General features: G+C 35.4%; 1 protein-coding gene across 3 annotated transcripts in view; it reads left to right on the top strand.

The window, feature by feature from the left end:
* UBR1 (ubiquitin protein ligase E3 component n-recognin 1) overlaps positions 1–21042 on the top strand; it is a 200475-nt gene that overhangs the window by 81324 nt on the left and 98109 nt on the right. For all 3 annotated transcript variants that reach the window (XM_036923690.2, XM_057488747.1, XM_057488746.1), the window contains exons 8-17: positions 185–308; positions 630–737; positions 1740–1828; positions 3352–3450; positions 4369–4526; positions 15171–15270; positions 15799–15927; positions 18123–18303; positions 20248–20309; positions 20579–20689. In XM_036923690.2, coding sequence (XP_036779585.2) covers positions 185–308; positions 630–737; positions 1740–1828; positions 3352–3450; positions 4369–4526; positions 15171–15270; positions 15799–15927; positions 18123–18303; positions 20248–20309; positions 20579–20689 — 1161 coding nt within the window. The remainder of the gene's footprint in view (positions 1–184; positions 309–629; positions 738–1739; positions 1829–3351; positions 3451–4368; positions 4527–15170; positions 15271–15798; positions 15928–18122; positions 18304–20247; positions 20310–20578; positions 20690–21042) is intronic.

Genomic DNA, 21042 nt, shown 5'->3' with positions numbered 1-21042 from the left:
GCCCAAGTAGAACCAGTATATTGTTGAAGTGCTTTAGCATCATAAATAAAGTTAGGATTGGAGGATTTAGACTCCAAGGTTTGGAATTGCAAGGGTCATGTGATTTCTTTTTTTGAAAAATAGACTACTTAGTTAAAACAAAGATTTTACAACTGTGTTTTTAAAAATATTCTTTCATTTGTAGAGTCATTCGGAAAATGTCTCTCAACATCCACTTCATGTAGAAGTATTACACTCTGAGGTTATGGCTCATCAGAAATTTGCTTTGCGTCTTGGTTCATGGATGAATAAAATTATGAGCTATTCAAGTAAGCATATGGCCTATTTTTCTTATTTCTCATAAAATATTGTTTTTTTTTTTACAAAAATCCATGAATTTTAAAATGTAATTGAGGATAAAATTCTAAAAAACCTTTTTTTTTTTTGGTTTATACACTTTCATCAGTTTTCAGGATTGCTTTTCAGGTGTCATAAATAAATTTCATTGGCTCTTGAATCGTTGATGTTGGCAGAATTAGTCTTGGCATGAAGTGTAGGAAGACTAATGTTTATTTTTCACATTATTGTAGGAAACATACTTTGAGGAGAAATATGATAAAAGAAAAATTAGGTGACTTCTTTTTTTGCAGGTGATTTTAGACAGATCTTTTGCCAAGCATGCCTTAGAGAAGAACCTGGCTCTGAGAATCCGTGTCTCATAAGCAGGTTAATGCTTTGGGATGCAAAGCTTTATAAAGGTAGGTAGATCTTTGTTTATGCTGCTCACCATGAAGCAAAAGAAGATTATGACCTTAAATGGGAGCTGTGATCTCTTTTGTTTATTAAATCTGTGATCTTCGTTGATAAGATGTTATACTTCAAAGTTAGGTTAACCAATCAATACATATTCATATGTTCTTCTGTGTTTAAACGTAGGGATATTGTCTTTTTATTATAATGCTTTTTCGTTCAGTCAGGTCCAGTAAAAAGAGTATATACAGTTGACCCTTGAGCAGTAGAGGGGTTAGGGGCACCAACCGTCTACCCGCATGCAGTTGAAAATCTGTGAATAACTTTTGACTCCATAAAATCTTGACTACTAATGGCCTGCTGTTGACCAGAAGCTCTCCTAATAACATAACAGCTCACACATATTTTGTATGTTCATATATATATACTTTACTCTTACAATAAAGTAAGCTAGAGAAAAGAAAATGTTTTCTCAAACTGTTGCAAATCTCCAAAAATATTTCCATTATATATTGAAAAAAAAATCTGTGTATAAGTGGACCCACACTGTTTGAAACTGTTGTTCAAGGGTCAAGTGTGTGGTATATTCACGTAATAGTGGCATTATTAAAGCTATGTTAATTTTTATTTTTAAAATATAAATGCAGAACAAAAAGTAAAAGGTGAGAGAGGCTAAAGGGGATTGAGAAGGGATGATACAGAGAGTAAGAGTAGTTTGAGTGAAGTAGAACACAAAGAAATGGAGAAGCAGAATGAAGTGAGATAAAGTGGTGAGAGGGGTACAGAAAAAGGGGAAAGGCAACATATGTATGTGTTTTAAATTCTAGCTATTAAATATTAATGTAATAAATGCTACTCATCTTTTAGTCCTTCAGGTCTGTTAGCATGTTTTGATCTGAATAATAATACTATTAGAAATAGTTCTGTAATATTCTGCCACTTCTAATAGCTGGAATGTTATTTTTTTGCCTTGGTGATACTCTCCCACTTCCCGCAAAAATGATCTATAGGTGCCCGTAAGATTCTTCATGAATTGATCTTCAGCAGTTTTTTTATGGAGATGGAATACAAAAAATTCTTTGCTATGGAATTTGTGAAGGTAATTGCTCTCTATAAATAGATAACCAGTAAATAGAAATAAAAACTATTTTTGTAAATGAAATACTAGAAACAAAAGGGGTAATTATGAGTTGAGAATATAATTTTATGATTCATTTCTTTGCCAAGGGCATTTAGTTTCACATTTGGTAGTAAGGCAACAGTAGTCTGGGAGAGGAGATAGGTGGAAAATGACCTATTATTTGCCTAGACAGAGCAGTATGAAGTTATCACATTCACACATGTATCCATCCTTCATAATTATTTGCCTGTTAGTAAAATCATACCAAATGTGGAAATGACTAGTATAGCAAGGAAAAGAAACAGATATGCATGCTAAATGGAGGCAAGAATTAGATGGGCAAGAGTTATACTTAAACTGTTTGAGGCTAAGACATAAAGATAAAACTTATAGCTTTTTAATCTTGTTTTATCAATCTATTGTATATCCCATACATTGTTGTATATAAATTCCGTCTATCTCTCAAGTTATATATTGCTTGGTAATACAGAACAGGGACTTCTTTGAATCTTCTACTTTGTGTTATACAAAGGTATCCAATAAATACTTGTTGGTTTCCTCTGATTTTAAGTTGCAGGCAGTTCTGTAAAACTTAGGACAGAGGTAGGACCCAGAATGGAATTGGAAGCAGGGAGTGAAATAATGATTGTCAAAGACAAATGATGCTGTGGGGTAAGATACCTGTACTTCCTGGATCTTAGAAGTAGATTGTTAAAAATAGCTAAGACATTTGGTTTCTTGAAAGGTGACAGCAACTCAACATGTCAACTCTCTTCTTCTAAAACTCTTTATAGAGACAGAATATTGAACCATATGTGTAATCTGAAATGAATTTGTCTTCTTTATAGAAAATCAGTTCTCCCTACTTAGATTATTCTGTACACCATGGTTACTTCTTAAACTTTGTATTCATTCCAGTGGATAAAATTAAGCATGTTAGGCCGAGGATCTAATACTATGCTAGATATATGACTGGATGTATTATTACTATTTTTGTTCTCCCAATGTATCAGGGTTGATTTTCAGTTGGTATGTACCAGTATGGAGAAGAAATTATTTGCAGCCAGCATCCATTCTGTTTAAGACTTTGATTGGATCTGATTGGTTGGTTTTCTGGGTCATATCAGTTTTTTAAATACTTTGAATATAGACCCTGCTCTATACCACTGTATAGGGAGGGCTACAGATTGCCCAGATTCTGTTTAGGTAAAGGATACACTGTACTATTGCAGCCATTTGTGATTTTTACCTGTGTTTGTGTTTTCTGGGTTTTTTTGTCATTCCATTTGAACTCTGCTAGATTGGGTAGCTGAATTCGTATTTGGTCTTTTGTTTGTTATCCTCTTTCTGATACATTTTTGTTGACCATACTATCTCCCTTAGATAGGAGTTATAATACTTGTCACTTTATACATAGATGCAAATTTGCAGCAGCTGTTAAAATTGGGATTTTAAAAGTTTTCTGTAGTCATTTACATTTGAATCTCTATTGTATCTTTCAGTATTATAAACAGCTGCAGAAAGAATATATCAGTGATGATCATGACAGAAGTATCTCTATAACTGCACTGTCAGTTCAGATGTTTACTGTCCCTACTCTGGTATGTATCATTTCTTTGCAGTCTTTCTAAGTAAAATGTGTTTTGCTGCTTAAGAATTTTGCTTAATGTTGAGTCAGATTTTTAAAATGCCACAATCACTGTTGGACTAATTCCATGTGGATAATTGAGTAAGACTTTAATGGTATGTGCATATGAATAACACTTTTGTGCTACCCAAGGATAGGTAACTTGATTGAGAATGATGACACTACCTTTGTCCAGAAGTCCCTGCAGGTGAAGTCCAGAGCTGGCTTCTCGGCTTCTAGAGTAACTTACAAGCAGTGTTTTCTCAATACCAAAACAATCTTGTTGCTATTCCTTTGTTCTTTAGTTAATTATTGGTGGGCCTGGAGGAGGGTGATAGATTAATATAAAACAAAGCAGGAGTAGAGTATGATTACCAAGCATTTGTGTAAGATATGATGCTGCATAGGCCTGGGAGGAGAGTAGAGGATTCTGTTTCCTTTTGTTTTACTTCTTTTCCTGTTTCTTCTGAACCATTTGGTTAACTCTTCCTACTTTACCATTTCAAAGGTCAGAGAAAAGGATGAGGAAGAGACATGGGACTGAGAGTTAGGGAGAGGTGCCAGAATAGATAGTAATGTGATAGAAGTCATAAAAGGCACCTATATTTGTTCTACTGTTCCCATTGTATGGTTATTGATACCGTTATATAGCTAACCTGTGTAATGGGCTTGGGGTGTCCAGACAGGTGTTTTTTAGTTACTGTAGAGTAGGGAATTTTTAGTTTTAGAAGATAACATCTCAGAAATTACTGTTCTGTGAGACTAAGGACTGTGTTATCGCTCAATAAATATTTATTAAAAATTGCCTACTGACCAACTTAATGAATGAATAAATTAAGTCCATATTATAATGAATCAATACTAAAGATAATATTCATGAAATATTCTGCAGGCTCGACATCTTATTGAAGAGCAGAATGTTATCTCTGTCATTACTGAAACTCTGCTGGAAGTTTTGCCTGAGTACTTGGACAGGAACAATAAATTCAACTTCCAGGGTTATAGCCAGGACAAATTGGGAAGAGTTTATGCAGTAATATGTGATCTAAAGTAAGTTGTTCGAGTCAAAAGGTGAGGGTACCTGTTAAATACAGCATGCTTATTTGTTTCATCTTATAGATAAACCTCTGATCCTTTTGGTTATCTAGGATGCTCTTTGTAATGATGCAAATACAAAGAACTGTTACTGTTTCTGGTCAATGAATGTTTTAAGTGAAGGCTTCTTACAGAGTTAAAACCAGGTTAACAATAAAGTACTGAGGACAAGCCTGTCACAGGAACACAGGGTCTCTTGGGGTCACTAAATGAATCTTCATTGTAATTAGCATGCCTTCCACCCACTTCCATCCATGCACTTTGGTTCTGTCCCTCTTGTGTGGTCTCTCAGCATAGTTTCAGATGATCTTTCTGATGTGGGTTTCTTTTTATCTCCTTTATGGATATATAACTAAGTTATTGATACTCATCAGGGTTTAAGTTTTTCTCCCTGAAGAGACTAGAGATTTTCCTTTTAAACTAAAATTGGAATCACAATAGTTCACATTTGGAATCATTGGACCTAAAGAAATAGAAATGGATGGTGAATATTATAAGAATATAAGACCTTATATAAGAATATAACAACTATTCAATAAATCATAAACATTAAATATTCTTTTAAGAATATATTAAGACAAAATATATTTCATTTAGTTTGCTATTTAAAATAAAGAGCTCTGAGGTATATATGATTATTTCTATTCCCTATGGGAGAAAATCACTCTAATTTTGTCCAGTTCTTCTTAGTGACCATGTTAGGGTGTAGATAGAGAGGTGGAAACAGGCTTCCAAACGAAGTTAGAAATAGTTTAGTCTATTTAAAAATTCTTTTGGCAGATTTCTGGAACTATGCATTAGATCCTTGATATTATTGAGGAAAATGCTTCCAGACCTTTTCAAATTCCTCAATTTCCAAATGTGATTATGACATATATATCATTCTTTAAAGTTCAGTAAGTTGTTCTGTTATATCTTTAGTACAAGTAGAAATGGTGGATGAATTCAGTAGTGAATCACCATTTAGTCAGTGTAATTCACAAATCGTACATAAATTACATGGTATGCAAGACAAACCCACAAGCAAAATATACACAAAAACTCCAAATGGGAGTACTTAAAGTTATCGGTGTATTCACCAGGAAAAAATCTCTTTACTATCGCTCTCATTTCTGTCAAGTATTCTTGTAACTGAGTTATTTTTATATTCAGAGAAGTGCTACATAATAGCATATTATTTTATCATATTTTATTGTATTTTCTGGATCTCTGACCATAGTTATTCTCTATAGTGAATAATATAGATACTTACCAATATATATGGTAAAACTTTAGGGTCCCTGGTTTGGAAAGTAACTTTAAAGTTTTCCTACTCTTCTGGTGCTTACAACTTCTTTCCTATATCCTTGCCTAGATAGAGATATATCTAATGATAAGAAGAAGAGAAAATTAACATATTTTAAGTATTTAATTCACTCTCACAAGGGTCCTGTGTTCTTTTCTAGTAACTGTGTGTGTGCTAAGGAGCTTTACTTATTCTACCTCATTTATTCTTGCAGTATTCTCATAGTGTAGGTGATATCTTGTAAATTATAATTATTTGCCTGAGGTCACAAAGCTAGGAACTGGCAGAACTTCTATTTGAACCTAGACTATTTTTGTGTAATGCTCATGTTCTTTTCACTACATCATGCAGCCTCACAGAACACATAAACAAGAGTAAAACCTCTGAAACCTGGCCTAAATCACCAATCAGATATACCCTTCATTTAACAAATAATTATTGAACTCCATTTCCTCAATCTCTCCTTGTAGAAATTTCACAGGCATATCTTAGTCTGTCCCTCATTACTTACTTGTTAACCACTACTTCCTGAAACCCTGCTTTTAAGTTAGTTAGAAATAACCACAAATACTTAATGTCTTATAATTTTTTCCAAAATAAAAAAAGTCTAAATTTTTCCAGTATCTGTAGGTTTTCATAGTCTTGCCTTATATGCTGCTTACCTGACTCACCCTCAGCATGAAACAAGTTTGCTGGTACTGGTCAAAGATCTGTTCAGCCATCCTCAGGACATTTTCATTCCCTCCAAGCATTGCATTCCAACCTTTGCATAGCCCCTTCCATCTGTGAGAGGATCTCTTATTTTACATTAAACTCTGTCTTTTTGTAGCTTTCGTTCTGTGATTCTGGTTCTCCCTTTGTCCATTTAGAACAACCTCAATTCTCATTAAATTCAAAGAGATGTTTTAAGACAGCAGGCATATTTACAAAGCCTTCACTCGGTTAAGTGCATCAGTTTCCTTAAGTCTACCCATTTCATATTTAAAATTCCTTCCGAAGCATTGTCCTTCCCTACTGAATCTGTTTGAGTTGAATGTATACCACTTAGGTATATGCCAAGAAATTGACACAGTAGTCTGAGGTCTGGCTAGTAGAACTAAGTGATTATTACCTCCCTTAATCTAAGTAATATACCTCTATTAATTTAGTTTCATTTCTCACTCACTCTATGAAAGGTGTCTGTAGGAATTTTTTGTTTCTCAGTTGCTAATTCAATGTGGAAATGAAACTTAGAAAGGAGATACAGTTGAACCTTGGTTCTATTAAGTGAATATTATCTTTCCATTACTCTAGCCTGTTCTTCCTATTCTGCAAGTATTGCAGGCTCACCAACCAAATCACCCCTTACTCACCTACCCTGTCCTTGCTTTTACCCTTCTCCTACTGCTTTTGTCACCCATTTTTATCTGCAGACTGTTTCTTTCCTTTCCTTTCTTCCTATCCCTTACATCTTTACTTGTTAGGTCTGCTTCAGAGGTCAGACATGAACTATGTGAAGTGCCTAGAAACTAGAAATGTAAACTCTCTTCCCTAGATCAGTGCTTCTCGAGTTTTAATATGACTGCAAATCATCGGGGGAGCTTGTGGAAATGTAGATGATTGTTCAGTAGGTATGACTAGAATCTAAGGTTCTGCATTTCTAAAAAGTACTCAGGCAGTACTGATACTTCTGGTCTGTGTACCATCCTTTGAGTAGCAGTGCTCTGGAAAACAACCAAACATTGATGCCATTTGTTCATTGTGACAGCTTTTAAAACCTTTGTCTTTTTTACCTTTACTTTAAAAGACAGATTTAGAAGGTAATTAGTGTGCTTAAAGTTACTTCTTTGATAAGGTACTGATTACTGTATTTTTAAGGTACTTTCAACATATTGATAAATATCTAAACAAAGGGAAAAACTAAACCATAATGCCTACTATCATTACAAATAAAAAAATATTTTTCCCTATCTTTGTTGCATTTTCTTTCATGTTTCTACATTACTTCCTTTGTACCTTTTTTTAGTGCTTACTATTGGGTTATAGTGCCTGGCAAATGTATTTGTTTCCTCACCTTATACTTCGAACCTCAGGGGCAGGGTATCTTATTCATGTTTATGTTCCCAATACTGGTATATAACAGGAATTGATATGGATTGTCTAAGTACAAAATAATTTTAGTAATTTTTAATGATTTCTTCCTGGAGTAATTTCATGATAAACATTGTTCCCATTGGACATGAAACCAGTTATTGTCTTTATAGCCAAAGGAAATACTGGTTTTGTAAATCATAGGCTAAAGTGGGTCTGTTTATTGCTTGAAACAAATAAATCCTGATGTGCAAACCAAGATGATATAGGTGTTCACATCCTTCTGCTGGGTTCTGGGTTAAGAAACCCTGGAAGTAGGGGACTTCTCTCAAATCTCATGATTTGCCCCTCCACACACACACACACACACATATAGGACACTAGTATATTTATTGCATTGAAGTCAGGTAACAGGAATGAGTAGCTCTGGAGAGCCATTACAGAATGTTCACAAACATCTGCAAGTCTGTTTGCACACTGAGTGGCAACAACAGAGGTGTTGAATCCTTTTAGACCAACTACTGTATGTTCTGTAGATTTTCTGAAATTCTCATGTTTGCATGTCTCTGTGGTAAAAGTGTAGAATTTTAATGCACAATAAATACTTTAGTTTACAGAATATTCTGAAATAATTTCCATGAACAACATACATCTTGAGCATGCAGTCTTTTTTTTTCCTTTTTTTCAGTTGTTTTCTTTTTATTTATTTATTATTTATTTACTTATTTTTATTAAGGAATTATTGATATACATTCTTAGGAAGGTTTCACATGAAAAAACAATGTGGTTACTACATTCACCCATTTTGTTGTGTCACTCCCATACCCCATTGCAGTCACTGCCCAAAATAATAGCAAGATGCCACAGTTACTTACTATTTGTCTTCACTGTGCTACACTGTCTACCTCATGATCCCCCCTACACCATGTGTGCCAATCATAATACTCTGCAATCCCCTTCTCCCTCCCTCCCCACCCGCCCCTCCCTACCCCTCCCCTTGGCAACCGCTAGTCCCTCCTTGGAGTGTGTGAGTCTCTTGCTGTTTTGTTCCTCCAGTTTTGCTTTGTTGTTATACTCCACAAATGAAGAAAATCATTTGGTACCTGTCTTTCTCCACCTGGCTTATTTCACTGAGCATAATGTCTTCCAACTCCATCCATGTTGTTGCAAATGGTAGGATTTCTTTCTTTCTTATGGCTGAATAGTATTCCATTGTGTATATGTACCACATCTTCTTTATGCATACATCTACTGACAGATACTTAGGTTGCTTCCATATCTTGGCTATTGTAAATAGTGCTGCAGTAAACATAAGGGTGCATATGTCTTTTTGAATCTGAGAAATTATATTATTTGGGTAAATTCCTAGGAGTGGAATTCCTGGGTCAAATGGTCTTTCTATTTTAGTTTTTTGAGGAATCTCCATACTGCTTTCCACAGTGGTTGAACTAGCTTACATTCCCACCAGCAGTGTAAGAGGGTTCCCCTTTCTCCACATCCTCGCCAGCATTTGTAGTTCTTAGTTTTTTCAAAACTAGCCATCCTAACTGCTGTGAGGTGATATCTCACTGTGGTTTTTATTTGCATTTCCCTGACAATTAGTGATGTGGAGCATCTTTTCATGTGCCTATTGGCCATCTGAATTTCTTCTTTGGAGAAGTGTCTGTTCATATCCTCCACCCATTTGTTAATCGGGTTATTTGCTTTTTGGGTGTTGAGGTGTGTGAGTTGTTTATATATTTTGGATGTTAACCCCTTGTCGGATATGTCATTTACAAATATATTCTTCCATACTGTAGAATGCCTTTTTGTTCTGTTGATGGTGTCCTTTGCTGTACAGAAGCATTTTAGTTTGATGTACTCCATTTGTTCATTTTTGCTTTTATTTCGCGAGTCTGTGATATTTCTTTGTGAAATTACTCATGTTTATATTCAGGAGAGTTTTGCCTATGTTTTTTCCTAAGAGTTTTATGGTTTCATGACTTACATTCAGGTCTTTGATCCATTTCGAATTTACTTTTGTGTACGGAGTTAGACAGTGATCCAGTTTCATTCTCTTACACATAGCTGTCCAGTTTTGCCAACACCAGCTGTTGAAGAGGCTGTCATTTCCCCATTGTATATCCATGGTTCCTTTATCGTATATTAATTGACCATATATACTTGGGTTTATATCTGGGGTTCCTTTTCTGTTCCACTGGTCTGTGGGTCTGTTCTTGTGCCAGTACCAAATTTTCTTGATTACTGTGTCTTTGTAGTAGAGCTTGAAGTTGGGAAGTGAGATCCCGCTGCTTTATTCTTCCTTCTCAGGATTGCTTTGGCTATTCGGGGTCTTCTGTGGTTTCATATGAATTTTAGAACAATTTGTTCCAGTTTGTTGAAGAATGCTCTCGGTATTTTGATAGGGAGCGATTGCATTGAATCTGTACATTGCTTTAGGCAGGATGGACAATATTAATTCTTCCTATACATGAGCACAGAATGTGTTTCCATTTATTGGTATTTTCTTTAATTTCTCTCATGAGTGTCTTGTAGTTTTCAGACTATAGGTCTTTCATTTCCTTGTTTAGGTTTATTCCTAGGTATTTTATTTTTTTTGATGCAATTGTGAGTGGAATTGTGTTCCTGATTTCTCTTTCTGCTAGTTCATCATTAGTGTATAGGAATGCAACAGATTTCTGTGTATTAACTTTGTATCTTGCAACTTTGCTGAATTCAGATATTAGATCTAGTAGTTTTGGAGTGGATTCTTCAGGGTATTTTATGTACAATGTCATGTCATCTGCAAACAGTGACAGTTTAACTTCTTCTTTAGTAGTCTGGATGCCTTTTATTTCTTTTGTGTTATCTGATTGCTGTGGTGAGTTCCTCCAGAACTATGTTCAATAAAAGTAGGGAGAGTGGACATTCTTGTCTTGTTCCTGATCTTAGGGAGAAAGCTTTCAGCTTCTCGCTGTTAAGTATGATGTTGGCTGTGGGCTTGTCATATATGATGTTTATTATGTTGAGGTACTTCCCTCTCTACCCATTTTGTTGAGAGTTTTTATCATGAATGGATGTTGAATTTTTTTGAATGCTTTTTCAGCGTCTATGGAGATGATCATGTGGTTTTTGTCCTTTTTGTTGATGTGGTGGATGATGTTGATGTATTTTCGAATATTGTACCATCCTTGCATCCCTGGAATAAATCCTACTTGATCACGATGGATGATCTTTTTAATGCATTTTTGAATTCACTTTGCTAATATTTTGTAGAGTATTTTTGCATCTATGTTCATCAGGGATATTGGTCTGTAGTTTTCTTTTTTTGTGGTTTCTTTGCCTGGTTTTGGTATTAGGGTGATGCCAGCCTCATAGAATGAGTTTGGAAGTATTCCCTCCTCTTCTACTTTTTGGAAAACTTTAAGGAGAATGGGTATTAGGTCTTCACTAAATGTTTGATAAAATTCAGCGGTGAATTTTGGTCCAGGGGTTTTGTTCTTGGGTAGTTTTTTGATTACCAATTCAATTTTGTTGCTGGTAATTGGTCTGTTCACATTTTCTGTTTCTTTCTGGGTCAGCCTTGGAAGGTTGTGTTTTTCTAGAAAGTGGTCTATTTCTTCTAGGTTATCCACTTTGTTAGCATATAATTTTTCATAGTATTCTCTAATAATTCTTTGTATTTCTGTGGTGTCTGTAGTGTTTTTTCCTTTCTCATTTTTGATTCTGTTTATGTGTGTAGACTCTTTTTTTCTTGATAAGTCTGGCTAGGTGTTTATCTATTTTGTTTATTTTCTCAAAGAACCAGTTCTTGCTTTCATTGATTCTTTGTATTGCTTTATTCTTCTTGATCTAATTTATTTGTGCTGTAATCTTTATTATGTCCCTTCTTTTACTGACTTTGGGCCTCATTTGTTCTTCTTTTTCTAGTTTCATTAATTGTGAGTTTTGACTGTTCATATGGAATTATTATTCTTTCCTGAGGTATGCCTGTATTGCAATATACTTCCCTCTTAGCACAGCCTTTGCTGCGGCCCGCAGATTTTGCGGTGTTGAATTACTGTTGTCGGTTGTCTCTATATATTATTTGATCTCTGTTTTTATTTGATCATTGATCCATTGGTTATTTAGGAGCATGTTGTTAAGCCTTTATGTGTTTGTGGACTTTTTCATTTTCTTTGCATAATTTATTTCTAATTTCAAATCTTTTTGGTCCATGTAGCTGGTTGGTACCATTTCAGTGTTTGAATTTACTGAGGCTCTTTTTGTGGACTAGGATATGATCTATTCTTGAAAATGTTCCATGTGCACTTGAGAAGAATGTGTATCCTGCTGCTTTTGGGTGTAGGGTTCTGTAGATGTCTGTTTGGTCCATCTGTTCTAATGTGTTGTTCAGTGCCTCTGTGTCCTTACTTATTTTCTGTCTGGTGGATCTGTCCTTTGGAGTGAGTGGTGTGTTGGAAGTCTCCTAGAATGAATGCATTGCATTCTATTTACGCTTTTAATTCTGTTAGTATTTGTTTCACATATGTAGGTGCTCCTGTGTTTGGTGCATTGATGTTTAGAATGGTTATATCCTCTTGTTTGATCGACCCCTTTATCATTATGTAATGTCTTTGTCTCTTGTGACTTTCTTTGTTTTGAAGTCTATTTTGTCTGATAGAAGTACTTCAACATGTGCTGTGTTTTCCCTATTAGTTGCCTGAAATATCTTTTTCCATCCCTTCACTTTTAGTCTGTATGCCTTTGTTTTTGAAGTGAGTTTCTTGTAGGCAGCATATACTTGCGTCTTGTTTTTTTTTCCATTCAGTGACTCTGTCTTTTCACTGGCGTATTCAGACCATATACATTTAGGGTGATTATAATATGTACTTATTGCCACTGCCAGCTTTAGGTTTGTGGATTCCAAAGGTTCAAGGGTAACTTTCTTACTATCCAGGAGTCTAACATAACTCACTTAGTATGCTATTGCAAACACAATGTAAGGGTTCTTTTTTTCCCCTTCTTTTCTTCTTCCTCCATTCTTTGTATATTAGGTATCATATTCTTTACTCTGTCTATCCCTTTTTATTACCTCTGGTGACAGCTATTTAACCTTAGGAACTCTTCCATCTATAGCATTCTGTCTAAAATACACTGTAGAAATGGTTTGTGGGAGCTAAATTCTCTCAGCTTTTGCTTATCTGGAAATTGTTTAATCCCTCCTTCAAATTTAAATGATAATCTTACCGGATAGAGTATTCTTGGTTCAAGGCCCTTTTGCTTCATTGCATTAAATATATCATGCCACTCCCTTCTGGCCTCTAAGGTTTCTGCTAAGAAGTCTGATGATAACCTGATGGGTTTTCCTTTGTATGTGATCTTATTTCTCTCCCTGGCTGATTTTAATAGTCTGTCCTCATCCTTCATCTTTGCCATTTTAATTATTATGTCTTGGTATTGTCCTCCTTGGGTCCCTTGTATTGGGAGGTCTGTGCACCTCTATGGCCTGAGAGACTATCTCCTTCCCCATATTGGGGAAGTTTTCAGCAAATACTTCCTCAAAGACACTTTCTATCCCTTTTTCTCTCTTCTTCTTCTTCTAGTACCCCTATAATACGAATATTGTTCCTTTTTGATTGGTCACACAGTTCTCTTAGTATTCTTTCATTCCTAGAGATCCTTTTTTTCTCTCTGTGCTTCAGCTTCTTTATATTCCTCTTCTCTAATTTCTATTTCATTTATCATCTCTCCAGTGAATCTAATCTGCTTTTAATACCCTCCATTGTGTTCTTCAGCGATTGAATTTCCATCCTAAATTCATTCCTGAGTTCTTGAATATTTTTCTGTACCTTCAGGAACATGTTTATTGTTTTTATTTTGAAATCTCTTTTAGGAATATTTATTCGTTTAGTTTCATTCTATCCTTTTTCTGATGTTGAGATTTTGCTTTGAACCCAGATTCCTTTGACCTTTCATATTTGTGTGTGGTGCCCTCTAATGCCCAGAAGCTCTACTTTCTAGAGCTGGTCAGCCCCTGGAGCAATGTCGGGGGTTGCAGGGGAATGGTGCTGGTGCCTGTGAGGAGGAAAGAGCAGTGTCCTTCGTCCTGACTGCTATGCCTGTCTCCACTGCCATAACCAGTGGGCCAAACACACACGTGTAAGCCTCTATGCTTTGCATTTGTAGCTGCTGTAGGTGGGGCTGTCCTCTGGCTGGCTGGACGCCAGGGCAGTGTTTGCCGGTTTGCAAGCCGGGTGCAGGTTGGCCTCAAGGGATCTGCAGCAGGCTGCATATCATGGTGGGGGGCCTTGGAGCTGCGTAGCAGCCAGGGGGCTGGAGCACCTGAAGACAGTGAAAGTTCCCAACCTGTTGGGCAGAGTGCACCTGTACAATTTTGTCTACCTGTCCTTTCTCCTGAGCAGTAAGCTCTGTGCAACCTTGCCCCTTTAGCTGCTCTCTTGAATTTGGGAAGTCTCTCAGAGTGCCCACCCAGATCAGCTGGATATGAATCCCTGTTTTCCACAAGAAGCTGGAATCTCAGTCTCTCCAGGTATTCTGCCTGTCTTAGCTTTCCAACCCCACTAATCACCAGAGCACCATGCAATGCAGGTTCGTGCTCCAAGAGCAGATCTCCAGGGCTAGGTGTTCAGCAGTCCCAGGCTTCCACTCCCTCCCTGCTCTGTCTCTCTTCCTCCTGCTGGTAAGCTGTGGTGGGGGAAGGGCTTGGGTCCTGCCAGTTTACAGCTTTGGTATATTACCCTGTTCCGTGAGGTCTCTTCTTTCCTCCAGGTTTATGTAGTCTGGCACAGCCTTCTTTCCTATTGCTCTTTCAGGATTGGTTGTATTAATTACATTTTCATATTATATGTGGTTTTAGGATGTCTCTGTCTTACCTCTCACCTTGCCATCTTTAATCCTCCCTGCTTATGCAGTTTTGATGTGCATTTTGAGACTGAAGGGATTTCCACTAGCCCTTTGTGTAAAGGGTATTGACAGTTGTACAACATTTGTACATGGGTTTTCCAGCTGTGACAGGCTGGGTTGCCTCTAGGTTCACTTAATCAGACTAAATTCTGAGTGAAGAAGTCATGCTTAACTTTGACAGTTGCCTCTGGTAGAACATTCACATTTTGCTGGTATAATTCTAGCTCTGCCTAGAGCTTCTAATTATTCTAAGAAATTAAGAGTCTGTAATTTTGATGAACAACATCTATAGCCCTGAGAACCCTCAAATTATCTGAAAATGGGGAAGTGAATTATTTCTTTGTCTCTTGAAATAATAGGTATATCCTGATCAGCAAGCCTATAGTATGGACAGAAAGATTAAGAATGCAGTTCCTTGAAGGTTTTCGATCTTTTTTGAAGATTCTTACCTGTATGCAGGTATGATAGTTCTGTACATCAGTAAGATAAATTTATTTTTAAAAATGTAATTCCAGTCTCTCTTTTTTTTAAGCAAATTATGGGTTTTATTTGAGGAAAAATATATTTAGCAAAGTAGAAATAAAATTTAAACACTGCCTCACTGGTCCTGCTTTAATAGACCTTTTTATATACTTGAAGTAACCCCTGCTATCATTATTAATGTTTATTGAATGCTTACTTTATGATACTGTATTAAGAACTTTGCATGCATTATTTCTTTTGAGCCTCATAGCAATCTTAGGATGTAGTTATTATTATCTCCATTTTACATATAAATGAATTAAAGCCTAGAAATACTTTGACCAGGATCACACAGCTATAGAGTGACAGAGCTGAGAGTTGAACCCATGCCTTCTGACTTAATATAACAGCCATGTTAAAAAGCTATGCATATATGAATATCAATCTTGACACTTTTATATTTTGCCAGTAGATGAAGAAAGAAAGAAGATCCATATATGTATGTTAACCATCCTTTTCTTGCAGGGAATGGAAGAAATCAGAAGACAGGTCGGTCAGCACATAGAAGTGGATCCTGACTGGGAGGCTGCCATTGCTATACAGATGCAACTGAAGAATATTTTACTCATGTTCCAGGAATGGTGTGCTTGTGATGTAAGTAAAATTTGTCAGTAGGGTGAGTGCCTTTTTAAGAGCTCTAATGGTTATTAATGGCATAGTTTTATATTGCAACTTTCTTGATGTAAAGTTTTATTATTTAAGTAGTTTCTTATATATTTGAATTTATTTAAATTTAGGAGTAAAATCCAATTTTTTACACTTAATTAGAAAATGTGCCCAAAGATAGTTAATCTTTGGAAATTGTGGAATTTAATCAAATAATACATTTATTTATTTATTCCCTTGTATTTAAATATCAATGATATGAAAATTAGGACCACATAAACTTAAATATTCCAAAATGGAGAAGTGTGGGTATTTTTTCAATCAAGAGCTCTTATGTGTGTTAAACCATTAAGAGAATAAATTTTAAAATATAGAACTAAGTTATTTCCTTAAGCAATAATTTTAGACCATAACCATCTTTAAACACACACCCCTACCTCAGGTTCCATTTTTGGAAAGATGACTTCATTTATTTCTGTCCTGAGAAAATTGACATTGTCTAAGTCAAATTGTTTCATCCTCCTCAGTTTCTCTGCTCCTCTTTCTATAGCCTATTCACTGACTAAGCATCTCTGTATCATCTCTTTCTTTGTAAAACTACTGACTCTGCATACTCTTTTGGTTCCAATCTATATTACTTCCTGGAGTTTGCTTCCTCGATTTTCTCCTCTGGTACATCCCACTCTTCCATTCATCTGCCTATTTTGAAAAGTATTTCAAAGGATCTCTTTAGTAACCAAATTCAGAGGTCTCTTCTAAGTTCCCATCTTACTTAAAAAATGTCTATAGCATTGTATTCTGTTGAGTACCTTAATCTTTTTGAAACTTGTTTTTCCCTCTGATTTTCACAAACTCCTTTATTCTCATATTTCTATTTTTGATGACCCATTTCAGTCAGTCATTGCTTTTTTCCCAATTCCTTCTTTCTATTAAATGGGACATTCACTAATACTCTCTTCTCTTTCCCACAGACCTTTTATTCTTACCGACTCAATTAAAACTTCATAAATGACTCTACCAAACCATAGTCATTTTAGTTTGTGGGCTAGATGTTTCTGCTTAGATGTTACACTTATATTTCAAATTCAGAATATATTAAATTGATTTGTTACCATTTCCTTTTGCTTCCAACTCACATTTTCTTTTCTTGACTTCTTGTTCTATTAAACAACACACTAATGACACATTCATCCATACAGGAAATCTCAGAGTCATTGCATTCTGTATATTAGATATTAACAGATTTTTGACGGGTGGGGGAGTTCTGTTTTCACAAAAGATTGGGATATGCTAGGTTGAACAAAATCAAACGGGAATCTTTTTTTTAAGCTACTGAACTTCTCAAGCCCTTTAATCAATGTGCTAATTTCTAAGGGAATATTCTCAAAATGTATATGACTGTAGAATTCCTTTTTTAAGATAAAATTAGTGGAAGAAACACTATCTTAAGAAATGACTTTTGACTCCTTTCTCCCTGCTATACTTACCCAGACTTGAATCTTCCTTACCTAAATTTATTTTATAACCCTTACTTATTTCCTATGAGTTCAATCTTTTTGGCCCAAACTGCCCCCACCCTTGCTGCGACCCTTATCTTCCTACACTTAACTTTGTAGAAATCTTCCTGTTGGTTTCCTTGTCTCTTAACACCTGTTAATTCTTCTTAAAGCAGTGCATTGACTACTTTATTACTCTTCAGATACCGTCAGTGTATTCACATGCTGAAGCCAAGGCATATTTAGTTTGATTGCTCATTAATTCCATGCATAAACCCTTTATCTAGATTCTGTTCTTCTCCATTGTCTGAACAAGAGTTGTACATCCCCTTATTTCTGTTTATTCTGTATCTCTGCTAGCAATACCACCATCTCCTCATCTTTTCCCTGAACTTAAATTCTGCAGTCTTTTAGACCCTACTCAAAAGATGCTTTCACAAATTTTTTTTTTTGCCCTCATCATAATTAGTTTGTACCATTTACAAGGTACTTAGGGATTTTTACTTTGTGTTTGTGTCTGTGTGTATCTGTCTCTGTCTTACATTACCTGTTAGCTTGCAGATTCTGTGGAGGTAGCCCTAGCATACATAGAATAATTCTTCAATGATATTTATTGAATTGATATTGGTTGAATGATTTGGCAATGTAGATAACATCAATTTATTTGCATTTTTATTTTCCTTTCAGGAAGAGCTTTTACTGGTTGCTTATAAGGAATGTCACAAAGCTGTGATGAGGTGCAGTACGAATTTCATGTCTAATAGCAAGACAGTAGTGCAGTTGTGTGGTCATACTTTAGAAACTAAGTCCTACAGAGTATCTGAAGATCTTATAAGCATACATCTGCCACTCTCTAGGACTCTTGCTGGTGAGTGTTTTTTGCATATTTTTATTAGCTTTGTTTTGTAGATGCAGAGTAGTAGAAACATTTCTACATTTGTTCTATGCTCAGTAGGTACAGACATACTCAGATCACATACTTCATTTAAGAGCTGTTACTATCACTATCATTCAAAGAGCTGTCTCCAGAATATCTAAGGATGCTTGTTTACCTGGGCCTTTTGTTAGCTGAGTCATCTATGAATCCTTGTAGTACATACTTAAGGACTAACTTGGTAACTCGTCTCCCACCCAAATAAAAATAGAGTAAAATCTTGTTGCTGATTGTTAAAGCCCTTCTTTGCCTGATTGCATCTTTGATTTGTCTGTGGCACTGTTGCTTTCACCACTAAAAGAACAAAATCATAGATTTTTCTTTAATCATTCTTTGATTTACATTTCCATTTAAATTAGCCTTGTCAAGTTTTTTTTTAACACCTTAATGGGAGTATATATTTTTTAAATTGTGGTAAAATACACATAACATAAAATTTACCATTTTAGCTATTTTTAAATATATAATTGAAGGGCATTCACATTGTTGTGCAACCATCACCTCCATCTATCTCCAGATTTTTTTTCATTTTCCCAAATTGAAATTCTGTAACCATTCAACATAACTCCTCATTCCCACCTGCAGTCCCTGGCAATCATCATTCTATTTTCTGTCTCTGACGGGACTATTCTAGGTACCTCATGTAAGTGAAATCATACACATATCCTTTTATATCTGGCTAATTTCTCAAAGTATAATGTCCTCACCGTTTGTCTATATTGTAGCATGTGTGAGTTTCCTTCCTTTTCAAGGCTGAATAATATTCCATAGTAGGTATAAACTACATTTTTTTAATCCATGTATCCATCAATGAGTGCTTGCATTGTTTCCACCTTTTGGCTCTTGTGAAAAATGTTGCTATGGACATGAGTGTACAAATACCTGTTTGAGAACTTGTATTCAATTCTTTGGGGTATACACCCTTAAGTGGCATTACTAGACTGTGAGGTAATTCTACTTTATAATTTTTTAAGGAGCTGCTGTATGTTTTCATAGCAACTACGCCATGTACTTTCCCACTGACAGTGCACAAAGATTCCAAATTCTCCACATCCTTACTGACATTTGTTATTTCCTGTTTTTTTAACTGTCCTAATGAGTAAGAGGTGGTATCTTATTAGTGGTTAGTGATATTGAGTGTCTTTTCCTGTGCTTATTGGCCATGTGTATATCTTTTTTTTTTAGAGAAATGTCTATTGAAGTTCTTTGTCAATTTTTAAATCAGATTTTGTCACTGTTGAGTTGTAGGAATTCTTGATATGTTTGGCTTATTAGATATGTGATTTGCAAGTATTTTCTCCCATTCTGTGGGTTGTTTTTTCACTTGATTGACAGTGTCCTTGGATACACAAAGGGTTTTAATTTTGATGTAGTCTAATTTATTTTTTCTTTGGTTGCTTGTGCTTTTGGTCTCATATCCAAAAAATTATTATCAAGTCAGATGCCATGAAGTCTTTTCCCTATGTTTTCTTCTAAGAGTTTTATACTTTTGGCTCCTGTTTTTAGGTCTTTGATTCACTTTTAGTTAACTTATATATATGGTATAATTGATGTGATTATATATTACTTCTGTTCTTATAAAAAGAAATAGATTAGTTTTCATTTCTTTTGATGCTCTGTTAAGAGCAAAATTATTATATCTTGAGATGCAGCATATTAAATTACATGATGTATAAGCACCCCTTGCACAGTGTGGGATATGTTAGTGATGTTGTGTTTCAAAATTAGAAATCCAAGCCTTGCATTCCAAGGTGTCATTTCTAAACTCAATAAATGTATATTTAAATCTCACAAGTTTCCAAACTTGAAAAGTTAACTGAGAAACAAATTAGCTGGGTTTATTGCTTTTTCACTTTTCTCCTTTTTTTTAAACTTTAGGTCTTCATGTGCGTTTAAGCAGGCTGGGTGCTGTTTCAAGATTGCATGAATTTGTGCCTTTTGTAAGTAACTTTATTTAAAGTGTTGTTTGTATCCCAAACCTCAGTTGATGAGTGGGAAGAAGAATATTTTGAAACCCACCTGAATAATTCCCATTTAGTAATATAAGTCTGTATATAGTATATTGAAATCTGAGCTTGGGAGTTGGAGTCATCTAGTTCAAACCTTTCCCACTTTACAGATGAGAGAACTGAGGAATATATAGTGCCATAACTTTGAGACACATCCAAGCCCTCTAAGATATAATGAAATTGACCTCACTCTGTTTTAGGAGGACTTTCAAGTAGAGGTACTAGTGGAATATCCTTTGCGTTGTCTGGTATTGGTTGCCCAGGTTGTTGCTGAGATGTGGCGAAGAAATGGGCTCTCTCTCATTAGCCAGGTATGACAAGGCCTGTCATTCACATTTATGAATGTGTTCATTTTCTGATTCTTTTTTCATTTGTATAATTTTACCTTGTATCCCATGTTTTGCTGAGTATTTAATTTCTGTTCTCTTATAATAATTCAGAAATAGAAGTTCTGTATAGATATTTCTCCTTTTATCCTGTTAAGTGGATAGATAAGGTAAAAGCCAGTAGGACCACCAGAAACCTGCCCTTTAACATAGGCATTCCTGAAGATTACCTTACTTGGTGACCTGTAATCTTCCTACCATCTGTCTTAATGGAAGGCCACCTTGCAATTTTTCCTTCTGTTCTAAAGCAAATAAGAAGGGATTGGGAAACAGGACTT

Source organism: Manis pentadactyla, chromosome 11, assembly GCF_030020395.1.
Source record: "Manis pentadactyla isolate mManPen7 chromosome 11, mManPen7.hap1, whole genome shotgun sequence".
NCBI lineage: Eukaryota > Metazoa > Chordata > Mammalia > Pholidota > Manidae > Manis > Manis pentadactyla.
This window is presented reverse-complemented; position numbering and strand designations above follow the sequence as displayed.